The sequence below is a fragment of the Oncorhynchus mykiss genome, chromosome 27 (assembly GCF_057628025.1).
Source record: "Oncorhynchus mykiss isolate SJ-2025 chromosome 27, ASM5762802v1, whole genome shotgun sequence".
Lineage (NCBI taxonomy): Eukaryota > Metazoa > Chordata > Actinopteri > Salmoniformes > Salmonidae > Oncorhynchus > Oncorhynchus mykiss.
Genome location: NC_143048.1, coordinates 15,557,485 through 15,570,000, shown reverse-complemented (window position 1 = coordinate 15,570,000; position 12,516 = coordinate 15,557,485). Strand labels below are relative to the sequence as shown.

The window sequence follows — 12,516 nt, the reverse complement described above, 5'->3', positions numbered from 1 at the left end:
AGATCATCCGTTCACCTAGTCTGTGTCTCACAAAGACACGGCGGTTAGAACCAAAAATCTCAAATTTGGATTCATCAGACCAAGGACAGATCTTCACTGGTCTAATGTCCATTGCTGGTGTTTCTTGGCCCAAACATGTCTCTTCTTATTATTGGTGTCCTTTAGTAGTGGTTTCTTTGCAGCAATTCGACCATGAAAGCCTGATTCACGCAGTCTTCTCTGAACAGTTGATGATGATATGTTCTGTTACTTGAACTCTGTGAAGCATTTATTTTTAACTCTAATGAACGTATCCTCTGCAGCAGAGGTAACTCTGGGTCTTCTTTTCCTGTGGCGGTCCTTTTGAGAGCCAGTTTCATCATAGCGCTTGATGGTTTGTGCGACTACACTTGAATAAACTTTCAAAGTTCTTGAAACTTTCCGTTTTGACTGACCTTCATGTTTAAAAGTAATGATGGACTGTCGTTTCTCTTTGCTTATTTGAGCTGTTCTTGCCATAATATAGACTTGATATTTTATCAAATAGGGTTATCTTCTGTATATCACCCCTACCATGTCACAACACAACTGATAACGCATTTAGAAGGAAATAAATTCCACAAATTAACTTTTAACAAGGCACACCTTGAAATGCATTCCAGGTGACTACCTCATGTAGCTGGTTGAGAGAATGGCAAGAGTGTGTAAAGCTGTCATCAAGGCAAAGGGTGGCTACTTCGAAGAATCTCAAATATATAATATATTTAGATTTGTTTAACCCTTTTTTGGTTCCTTCATGATCCCATGTGTGTGATTTCATAGTATTGATGTCTTCTCTATTATTCTACAATATAGAAAATAGTAAAAATAAAGAAAAATCCTTGAATGAGTAGATGTGTCTAAACTTTTGACTGGTACTGTATAAGTGCAATATAATTGCAATATAATATTTTAAAACCATATTAACGGTACACTGATGAGAAAAATATGAACAAGTGGTTTTAGGGTCAAATGCCCCTTTAAATATCAGTCCTTTAAGTCATAAAAAAACTCCAATCAGTAACACTTTAATATGAATTAATATTATTTGGTATTATTTATCAATTTTGAATATCATTGAATATAATATGTTGTGATAGTAGGATTAATTCTATACATTTCATGTATGATATTTTGAATGGTACTGACTTCATTTTGAAAGTGTCATGTTGATTGTGGTAATATGTACAAACTCTATCTATAATCTACAAGATTGCAAAAGGAGAGCATAACATTTTTCATTCCACAGGAATTGTAGTCACAGGCGAGTGCTATTTCTGTTAATAGTTGAACAAAAGCAGTACGTGCCCCATTCCCCCATCTCAGCAACCACACACCATGCTGACCCAGTGACCCCTAGCAATGACCTCACACTATGACCTCACGTTTTAACCCTACTGTTGTCCCACACATTGACCTGTTCAACCAGCCGTGACCTCCCCCCTGTTGACCCCAGAGCTCCTATCTTTGACCCCACTCTCTCTCACACTCCCTGTAAATGCCAACCCCTGTGGTCTAACATCACAACCACAACCACAACACATATTGACCAGACCCCAGTTTTGCTTTTCAGAGAAAACCTATTTTCAGAGTTTTTCCTTGTTAGCTGAAGTAGTCAGGACAATTTCCTGGCCCTAATAATGATTTCTCAATCTTTCACCTCACACACCAAAGCACAATGACCTTCACCCTTTGACCCCAGCTCTGTGACCCCGCACGGTGACCCCACACACAGGGCAGAAGGGCTGTGTCCGCCTGCGGACCCCCATCTCCCCCCTCCCTTGCCTCCCCCTCCAAACGCACCATTCCACACAAATAGCAACCACATGTCACCTCCACTGTGTTCCAAATGGGAGTCCATTTGCAGTAATCAGTTGAAAATATGCAGGTTTAAAAACAGCTAAAGACTGTGAAAAAAGACAGAACACCCTCTGCCCTGACAGATGTGTTAGAGACCATGTGTGTGTCCGTCCTCCGTGTTCGTTTGCCTGTGTGAGCAACATGTCGGTCAGCGTACTGTATTGTATACGCGTGTGTTTGTGTGTCCATGTTTGTGTGTCCATGTGATGTGTGTGTCCATGTGTTTGTCTGTGTGCGTGTGTGTGTCCACGTACATGCCTGCTTGTGTCCATGCCTATGTGGGTGTGTGTGCATGCATGCATGTGTGTGTGTGTGTGTGTGTGTGTGTGTGTGTGTGTGTGTGTGTGTGTGTACCAAGGTGGAAAGCCTATGCTGGTGGCTTTCTGTAGACCACTCTGGCCATAATCATTCATTCAGACACTGGGGCTGTCTTACTCAAAGCTGCTCTTCACAGGAATGTGTTTATAATATTTAGTTACAGTTTATGGTGAGCTGACAAAACACACGTGTGGAGTGGATCAGGTCCCTCACACCCTGTGTGTCATGTGTGTCTGTTGTAAGTCTGTAAATGTCAGGAGTGTGTGATTTACAGCCACTGTTTCTACTCGTTCTACAACAGAGAGGAAACGGATAACAACACCCACGTTAGCCAACGAGCCCCAGGCGCATCAAATATTTACGCCTAGACTCAACATCTCTTGATCAATTACGACGTTGACTACTTCAAAGACTTAATCATTCATTTTGAGATCTTTGCCCTGGATTCGAAGAACATTAATTATAACAGCAAGGTATGCACGTCATTGTCTTACCCAAGATTCCCAATTAATTTCATTTCCATACCACCATATGAAAAACAATCACCTTTAGACTACATACTGTATGATGAGTAATATTTGAATCAATATAGTTATAGATTGCAATATTATTCAATATCATACATATTATTTAAGAGTACGTTTTGATATCCAAATTGTCATCCAGAATTCCAATAGAGTTAGAATTCCAATAGAGAATATGAAACAGAATGACTATTATCTAGAAGCTACTGTATGTATAGATATGATCTCTATATGACTGTTTCTTTTTATCTCGCTATCATCTAGCCCAGGGGTCTCCAACCTTTTCTAGCATGAGAGCCATGTCACAAGCTACTCAGAATACCTTTTTTTGGTCTGGAAGAAAACTTTTAAAAATGTACATTTTTTTTGTATAATTCCCCTTTAATCAAATGTTATTTGACACATACACCGAATTCAAAAGGTGAAACACATACTTTTTTTATATTACCTTTATTTAACTAGGCAAATCAGTTACCAACTCATTCTTATTTTCAATGACAGCCTAGGAACGGTGGCTTTAACTGCCTTGTTCAGGGGCAGAACGGCAGATTTTTATCTTGTCAGGTCGGGAATTCGATCTTGCAACCTTTCGGTTACTAGTCCAACGCTCTAACCACTCCACTAGGCTACCTGCTGCACTTACAAGCCCTTAACCAACAATGCAAGCCCTTAACCAACAATGCAAGCCCTTAACAAACAATGCAAGCCCTTAACCAACAATGCAAGCCCTTAACAAACAATGCAGTTCAAGAAATAGAGTTAAGAAAATATTTACTAAATAAACTAAAGTGAAAAAAAAAATATATATATAAAAGTAACACAAGAAAATTACATAACAATAACAATGCTATATACAGGGGCTAACGGTACCGAGTCAATGTGCGGAGGTACAGGTTAGTGGAGGTCATTTGTAAAGTGACTATGCCTAGATAATAAACAGCGAGTAGCAGCATTGTAAAAACAAATGGGTGGGAGGGTGGGGTGGGGAGGGTCAATGTAAAAAGTCAGGGTGGCCATTTGTTCAGTTGTTCAGCAGTCTTATGGCTTAGGGGTAGAAGCTGTTAAGGAGCCTTTTGGTCCTAGACTTGGCGCTCCGGTACCGCTTGACTTGCGGTAGCAGAGAGAACAGTCTATGACTTGGGTGACTGGAGTCTATGAAAAAATGTTGGGCCTTCCTCTGACACCGCCTAGTATATTGGTCCTGGATGTCAGGAAGCTTGGCCCCAGTGATGCACTCGGCCTTACGGCTTATGGTCGGATGCCAAGCAGTTGCCATACCAGGTGGTGATGCAAATGGTCAGGAGGTTCTCTATGGTGCAGCTGTAGAACTTTTTGAGGATCTGGGGACCCATGCCAAATCTTTTCAGTCTCCTGAGGGGGAAAATATGTTGTCGTGCCCTCTTCACAACTGTCTTGGTATGTTAGGACCATGATAGTTCGTTGGTGATGTGTACACTAAGGAACTTGAAACTCTCGACCTGCTCCACTTCAGCCCCGTCGATGTTAATGGGGGCCTGTTCGGCCCTCCTTTTCCTATAGTCCACGATCAGCTCCTTTGTCTTGCTGACATTGAGGGAGAGGTCTCAGACCTCCTCCCTATAGGCTGTCTCATCGTTGTTGGTGATCAGGCCTATCACTGTTTTGTCGTCAGCAAACTTAATGATGGTGTTGGAGTCATGCTTGGCCATGCAGTTGTGAGTGAACAGGGAGTACAGGAGGGGACTAAGCACGCACCCCTGATGGGCCCCAATGATGAGGATCAGCATGCCAGATGTGTTGTTGCCTACCGTTACCATCTGGGGGCGGTCCATCGGGAAGTCCAGGATCCAGTTGCAGAGGAATGTGTTTAGTCCCAGGGTTCTTAGCTTAGTGATGAGCTTTGTGGACACTATGGTGTTTAATGCTGAGCTGAAGTCAATGAACAGCATTCTCACATAGGTGTTCCTTTTGTCCAGGTGGGAAAGGGTAGTGTGGAGTGCGATTGAGATTGCGTCATCTGTGGATCTGTTGGGGCAGTATGTAAATTGGAGTGGGTCTAGGGTTTCTGGCATGATGGTGTTGATGTGAGCCATGACCAGCCTTTCAAAGCACTTCATGGCTACCGACGTGAGTGCTACGGGGCTGTAATCATTTAGGCAGGTTACCTTCGCTTTCTTGAGCACAGGGACTATGGTGGTCTGTTTGAAGCATGTAAGTATTACAGACTCGGTCAGGGAGAGGTTGTAAATGTCAGTAAAGGCACTTTCCAGTTGGTCCACGCATGCTTCAAGTACACGTCCTGGTAATCCGTCCTGTCCCGCGGCTTTGTAAATGTTGACCTGTTTAAAGGTATTGTTGACATCGGCTACAGAGAGAGTGATCACATGGTCATTCGGAACAGCTGGTGCGTTCATGCATGCTTCAGTGTTGCTTGCCTTGATGCAAGCATAAAAGGCATTTCGCTTAATTGGTAGGCTCGCGTTACTGGGCAGCTAGGGGATGGGTTTCCCTTTGTAGTCCGTAATATTTTTCAAGCCCTGCCACATCCGACAAGCATCAGAGCCGGTGTAGTAGGATTCAGTCTTAGTCCTTTATTGATGCTTTGCCTGTTTGATGGTTCATCTGAGGGCATAGAGGAATGTCTTATAAGCGTCCAGATTAGTGTCCTTCTCCTTGAAAGTGGCAGCTCTAGCCTATAACTCGTTGCGGATGTTGCCTTTAGTCCATGGTTTCTGGTTGGGAAATGTGCATATGGTCACTGTGGGGACGACATCGCCAATGCACTTATTGATGAAGCCAGTGACTGAGGTGGTATACTCCTCAACGCCATTGGGTGAATCCCGGAACATATTCCAGTCTGTGCAAGAAAAACAGTCCTGTAACATAGCATCCGCATCATCTGAGTACTTCCGTATTGAGCAAGTCACTGGTACTTCCTGCTTTAGTTTTTGCTTGTAAGCAGGAATCAGGAGGATATAATTATGGTTAAATTTGCCAAACGGAGGACGAGGGAGAGCTTTGTATGCATCTCTGTGTGTCGGGTAAAGGTGGTCTAGTGTTTTTTTCTCCTCTGGCTGCACATGTGACATGCTGATAGAAATTAGGTAAAATGGGCGTTAAAGTCCCCGGCCACTAGTTGCGCCACTTCTGGATAAGCATTTTCTTTGCCAGCATCAGTTTGTGGAGGTAAATAGACGGCTATGAATAATACAGATAAGAACTCTTTTGGTAGATAGTGTGGTCTACAGATTGTCATGAGGTATTCTACCTCAGGCAAGCAATACCTTTAGTCTTCTTTAATATTAGACATTGGCACCAGCAGTTATTGACAAATAGATACACACCCCCGCCCCTCGTCTTACCAGACGTAGCTGCTCTGTCCTGCCTGTCCTGCCGATGCATGGAGAAGCCAGCTAGCTCTATCGTCGTTCAGCCACGTCTCGGTGAAACATAAAATATTACAGTTTTTAATGTCCTGTTGGTAGCATAGTCTTAATCGTAGATCATCCCGTTTGTTTTCCAATGATTGCACGTTGGCCAATAATACAGAGGGAAGTGGTGGTTTACCTACTCGTCGACAGCACAGCTGGTTAGGAGCCCGTAAAATGGCAGTCATCCCCTCTGGCGCCATTAATTGTGCGTCTAGCGAGTGAGAAATTATGGTTCTGTACTACTGTTGCTCATTTCATGGAAAAATTAGCAAATAGCAAATAATAGATACAAATGATATACTTACTCATTATACACTTCTGCCAGGTAAGCCTACTTTGCATTTAACATTTAATTGAGAAGGTTTTAGGGAATGTATTTCTGTCAACCCACAAGATGGTTATCACATCAACTGGATGCACACGGAGTGATAGACAAACGTGCAAACTACATAGACAGACGGGGCAATATTGCTGGAAATTAATTGGCAGACATTGTGTTAGGTTTGGCTTTTTAAGCAAATAGTGGCTAACCAGGGTTGGCATAATGTCAATGTTGCGTTGATTAGATAGTAGCTGGGAGCTTACGGTGACTGATACTTGTGAGATTTGTTTATCACAGTTTTCGGTGAAAAATTGCATGTACTTTCAGAATTGTTTGGCAAGCTACTCATATGTGGGCTGTGGGCTGTGAGCTACTGGGAGCTGTTGGAGACCTGTTGGAGACCTGTTGGAAACCTGTTGGAGACCTGTTGGAGACCTGTTGGAATCCTGTTGGAGACCTGTTGGTGACCTGTTGGAGACCTGTTGGACACCTGTTGGAAACCTGTTGAAAACCTGTTGGAGACCTGTTGGAGACCTGTTGGAGACCTGTTGGAAACCTGTTGGAGACCTGTTGAAGACCTGTTGGAAACCTGTTGGAGACCTGTTGGAAACCTGTTGGAGACCTGTTGGAGACCTGTTGGAAACCTGTTGGAGACCTGTTGGAGACCTGTTGGAAACCTGTTGGAAACCTGTTGGAGACCTGTTGGAGAACTCTTGTCTAGCCACTATGTTCTCTTCAACAATGTGGTCTGCCACATAGCAGGGTGGAGTCAGACAGAGAAGGGACTGTGGGACTGTGGGAAGGTTACAGTGAGCTAGCTGACAGGGACAGGGTGAGGGGGACTCGGCCAGTGGGGAGTGGGAGGTGAGGGGGGAGGTGGGCAGCGAAGGACGTGAGCCCTGTCCCTGGGAACCGGACCTGCAGGATAGGATTCATTCAACTCTGCTTCCTTCACAGGCTCAAAATAGAGCCATTGTGCCGTGTGTCTGCAAGTGAGCCTCTCTGTGTGTGTGTGTGTATGTGTCATGTGTTATGTGATATTTTAATATATTTGAATGTGTCTGCATATCTATGTGTGTATGTGTGCTCATATGTGTGTTTTTGTCTATTGTGAGTTATATGAATATCTAATGTGTATGCATGTCTGTGTGCACACGTGTGTGTATGTACGTGTACGTGTGTACCTGTGTGTGTTTGTTTACGGTCTCCTTGGAGTACAATGCCTGGAGGTGCACTGTGTTTGATGTGCAGGTGATGAGTTCCACTGACTCGGTCTCAGCCCAGAGGAACAAAGCCCCATGACAATGACAGGATCTGATGTCTCATGTCATTCCCCCTTCACCTCACTGAAATAACATTCTCAGACTAGGACATCTTACACCCAGCTGGTGTCTTGTACTGTAGTCCCCCATTCTGAAATGCATGTGTAGTGTCACGACTAAAGCCTGGAGGTCTTCCTGACTACAGGATCATAGGGAAAACTCTTGGCTCTTATGGTCAGAGATGTACTCTGTGTGTTTGTGATGTTGGACATGCCTATGAGTGCCCCGTGTCTGTCTCCCTCTCCCTGCAGGCGAGGTGTGCCACAAGTCCTACACTCAGTTCTCCAACCTGTGCCGCCACAAGCGCATGCACGCCGACTGCCGCACCCAGATCAAGTGTAAGGACTGTGGCCAGATGTTCAGCACCACCTCCTCCCTCAACAAGCACCGGCGCTTCTGTGAGGGCAAAAACCATTTCACGGCAGGGGGGTTGTTCGCCCATGCCCAAGGCATGTCCCTCCCCGGTGTCCCTGGTGCCATGGACAAGGCCGCTATGGGAGGGATGGGGCACAGTAGCGCCAGCCTGGCGGACTACTTTGGGAACCGGCACCACAGCGGCCTGACATTTCCGACCGCCCCTGGCTTCCCCTTCAGCTTCCCGGGTCTATTCTCCTCTGGACTGTACCACCGACCCCCTCTCATACAGGCCACCTCCCCAGTCAGACGGCCCCTAGGTCCCGGTACGGAGCACATCAAGAGCCCCCTCCTGTCGCCTAGCCCCGGAGCCCAAGAGGCCAGAGAACTGCTCAAGACCCTCCGCAAGGAGGCATTGCCCGGTAGCGAGCAGCCACAGGGGACAGAGCAGCGACAGTCCCATGGCTCCTCCTCCAAGCAGAGGCACAGCGGCGGGAAGATGAGCAGCCAATCAGAGAGCAGCGATCTGGATGACGTAAGCACTCCCAGTGGGAGCGACCTAGATACCACATCAGGCTCGGAGCTGGAGAGCGACATGGAAAGCGAAGGCCAGCGGGAGAGGGCACCCCGGGAGAACGGGAAAGGGCCCAAAAGGAAGGCGGGCAGAGGCCCCCAGAGCCCCACCACCCTGATCAGTAACCACACTAAGGAGTTCCAAGGTAGCCCCGGCTTGTTCCCTCCCTCGCTGGACGAGCACACGGCTGTCTCAGGGGCGGTCAATGACTCCATCAAGGCCATCGCCTCCATCGCTGAGAGGTACTTTGGCTCCACGGGGCTGGCGGGCCTGCAGGACAAGAAGGTAGGCGCCCTGCCCTACCCCTCCATGTTCCCCCTGCCCTTCTTCCCAAACTTCTCCCCGCCCGTCTACCCCTTCCCAGAGAGAGAGCTCAGACCTCCAGGCCTAAAGGGGGAGCCCCAGTCCCCACCTGACGAACCCTCTAAGAAGCGCCAGAGCAGGACCTCTGAGTCGCCCTTTGACCTTACCACCAAGCGCAAGCAGGAGGAGAAGGTCCTCGCCCCCTTCGTCCCAGTCTCCAAATCCAAACCGGAGGCCTCCTCACGTTCCACCAATCAGGACCAGCCGCTGGATCTGAGCATGGGCGGCACTAGGAACCGCAGCAGTAGCCACGCCCCCCGGGGGGAGGAATCAAAGAAGATCCACGTGTTTGGAGAAGACAAGGCAGGGATGGAGCTACCTAAAGCCGACACCTCTCTGCAGCACGCCAGGCCCACCCCCTTGTTCATGGACCCCATCTACAGGTACTGTGAATCTCTAGAACTGAACCTCACCAGTATAAATATAAATATATATAGCAATATGTGTCTTTACCTTCCTATAAGTACTTTTTCCTATATTGTTGGATGTGAATGTCTTTTTGAGTGTCGGTGTCTAAGAACTGATAGAGTTGTAATATTAGCAGGGTTGAGAAGAGGAAGATGAACGATCCGTTTGAGGCTCTGAAAGACAAGTACATGAGGCCTGCCCCCGGCTTCCTCTTCCATCCACAGGTAGGTCCTGTCCTGTTCTATCTCAGTGTTACTGTTGCTTCACAGGGACAGCCAGACCAGGGGCCCTCTTTGCTTCTGAGGCCCAGGCAGGGTGAGGCGATCTGGGGTTGGTCTGGGGGTGGTCCGAGGGGTTCTGGTTCTGATGGGGACCAGAGGCAGTGTTCAGTCTGATCCACGCTAAAGCATGTTTGGGTCTGGTCTGTCCTGTTCACAGCTATCTGAACCAGATGTGGAAGACTGAAAAGGGCACAAACTGACAAGTTCTCACATATGTGTCTTTGACTACAATATAAAAAATGATACCCTTTTAAAGATCCCGAATTTTGCCCCCAGACTGCGCTGCCTGTGATTTCTCTATCGTGTGTAGCATGACTCAGTGCGTGTGTATGCATTGACGTGCGTTGACATTCATGCTTTCGCTCTTCCCAGCAGTGAAAATTGGCCCGTAGGAAAACATTTTCTCAGGGCCTGGTGTTTTTAACTGGCCGTTTCAGGCCTGGTTTTTACTAGCCGTTTCAGGCCTGGTTTTTACTGGCTGTTTGAGTCGTCTGATTTATGCCCCCTTTCCACACTGTGAACCAGTCTCTAGCTCTGTAACGCCACATGGCCGTGGCACGTGGCTTAATGAGGTGTCCTATCAGTAGAAACAGTAACAGGGGTTAGGCCATCTTTACGACTTTATGATGTCTGGACACACAAATCAGTCCCAGAAACACTCTGGCCACAGGGTCTCTTTAAAAAATATATATTTTTACAGTTGGACATTTTCGGGTTTTGTTACCAAGTCACCTGACCCTTTGTGACATCATCACCCCCCCCACCCAATGCCCATATGCGTCCAATAAAAAGCTGTTGATCCGTGGTCTACTTCCTGGTTCTGACTGCTCTTTTCCTTCTGTCCTGCCCCTCAGTTTCGTATGCCAGTTCAGAGATCCTGGGTAAGTTTCATCTACACCTACATGTCTCTGTGCTTCTGCCTCCCCTAAACCCCCAGACCCCCCCATGTGTGTATGGGTCCTCATCATAACACCCTCCATGTCACTCAGACTGCGCATGGCTCTGGCCAATCACCAGCAACTACTGACCAGGCATCAGCCATTTACAAGCCATCACTGCTTATCACTGGATTTTAGACCCGTTTTTAAAAACAACATATGCTTTTTCACTCATTTTAGTAAAATAATCTTGTAAATGTCTGCAAATTCCCATTTAGATTAATTTACAATCACTCATTTGTCCACATGATAGGCCTGGGATTTCTAGCTGGGTTCCACCCTGTACTGCTAACAGCACTGAGGGTTGTATATATATTTGCTTATTTGGAGAGTGATGCAGGGCTGTTGGAATGGGCACAGAGCGGGTAAGACAGGGGGGACTGGTCTGTATCAGCGCGAGGGTAACAGTCTCTTAGGGACCCAGGGAGGGAGGGGGAGTTCCTCCCTCCGACATCTGTTTCCAGATAAGATCAACAATTGAGAATGCATCTCACTAATTAAGGCGCTCTCAGCATCACTGACATCTGAAGATAACTAATCAACAGCTGGCCCCACAGAGACACTACAGCAACAAGCAAGTTCAGACACACAGACAGAGCAGGAGGAGGAGGAGAAGGAGGAAGGGAAGGGGGGAGGTTGCATCTAAAGGGGATTTTGAGGGAATCACAATTAAGTAAATGTGTGAGCATTTATCCTCCTTGTTCCCGCGATTAGACCTCTCATCCTCCGTATTATATCAAATGAGTTCTAGTGAACCTGACTGAAAATATTTACAAATCTATAACATCTCAAAGCTGTTTGTTCTGCTTCTGACTTATCTCACCGGTAGTAGACAATACAGAGAGTTCTCACAGAGGGAGGAACACAAGTGAACTGAACAGCCAGAGAGGACGGAGAACCAGTGTGTACCAGAGGAAGGGTTGCCTCAGTAGACAGAAGAACAGCCAGGGTGGGCCTAGCTGTTTCAGCCTCAACCTCTCGCTCTCAAACTAAAGTGTCTTATCTTGCACGCCGGCTCAATACGGCGGACAGCTTTAGGGCTCCTAATGCGCGGGCGAGTTATGGCCTGTCATTGAGCAAGGAGGGAAACAAACTGAGCTTTAGCCCCCATACCCATAAAGAGCCCCAATGAAATACATATTGCATATTCACAAGAAATATGGAAGCATTTCACCCTCGCCTCCCCCTCCCATTCCCGTCCTCACGAGGAGGCCTTTGATTCACGGCACGGAGCATTGGCATATTCATAATCAAATGGACCTGACACCCCACATACTCCCACAGTCGGAACTTTACACCCAGCCTTCACTCTTAATCAGCCCTGGCCTGTAACGTCTGTGGTCGTTCATCATCGGTCAGTTTCTCCATCTAGGTTCTCTTTCTGCTCTTTTTCTTTCTGTCTCAGTCTGTCTCTTGCTCTCTCATTCTCCCTCTCACTCCCTCTCTCTCTCAATCTCGCTCTCACTCCCTCTCTCTCTCTCTCAATCTCGCTCTCTCTCTCTTCCTCTCTCTCTCTCTCTCTCTCTCATTCTCCCTCTCACTCCCTCTCTCTCTCAATCTTGCTCTCTCTCTCTTCCTCTCTCTCTCTCTGTCTCTCTCTCTCTCTCTCTCTCTCTCTCTCTCAATCTCTCACTCTCTTTCGCTTTCTCTCTCTCTCTCGCTTTCTCTCTTTCTCTGCCTCACTCTATGTAAAGTCTCAGAGTGACAGGGGGCTGAGATGGAATGTCAGTCGGTGAACAGGGCCCGTGGCGCTGCCGGAGGACCCAATCACCACTGATTTGTTGCCTTATTGAAATAAGAATAAGGAACACACAAAAAATTCAA

The 12,516-nt window shown here is 46.7% G+C and overlaps 1 protein-coding gene across 50 annotated transcripts in view; it reads left to right on the top strand.

Annotated features, from left to right (window-relative positions):
- The window catches only part of LOC110507082 (histone-lysine N-methyltransferase MECOM), a 193,047-nt gene that overhangs the window by 168,733 nt on the left and 11,798 nt on the right, over positions 1-12,516 (top strand). For 14 of the 50 annotated variants that reach the window (XM_036965543.2, XM_090224558.1, XM_036965540.2 and 11 more), the window contains 3 exons: positions 8,026-9,448; positions 9,610-9,697; positions 10,609-10,635. In XM_036965543.2, coding sequence (XP_036821438.2) covers positions 8,026-9,448; positions 9,610-9,697; positions 10,609-10,635 — 1,538 coding nt within the window. Of the gene's footprint in view, positions 1-8,025; positions 9,449-9,606; positions 9,698-10,608; positions 10,636-12,516 lie in introns of all 50 variants that reach the window. The other 36 variants (XM_036965541.2, XM_036965537.2, XM_090224560.1 and 33 more) reach the window with 3 other exon arrangements.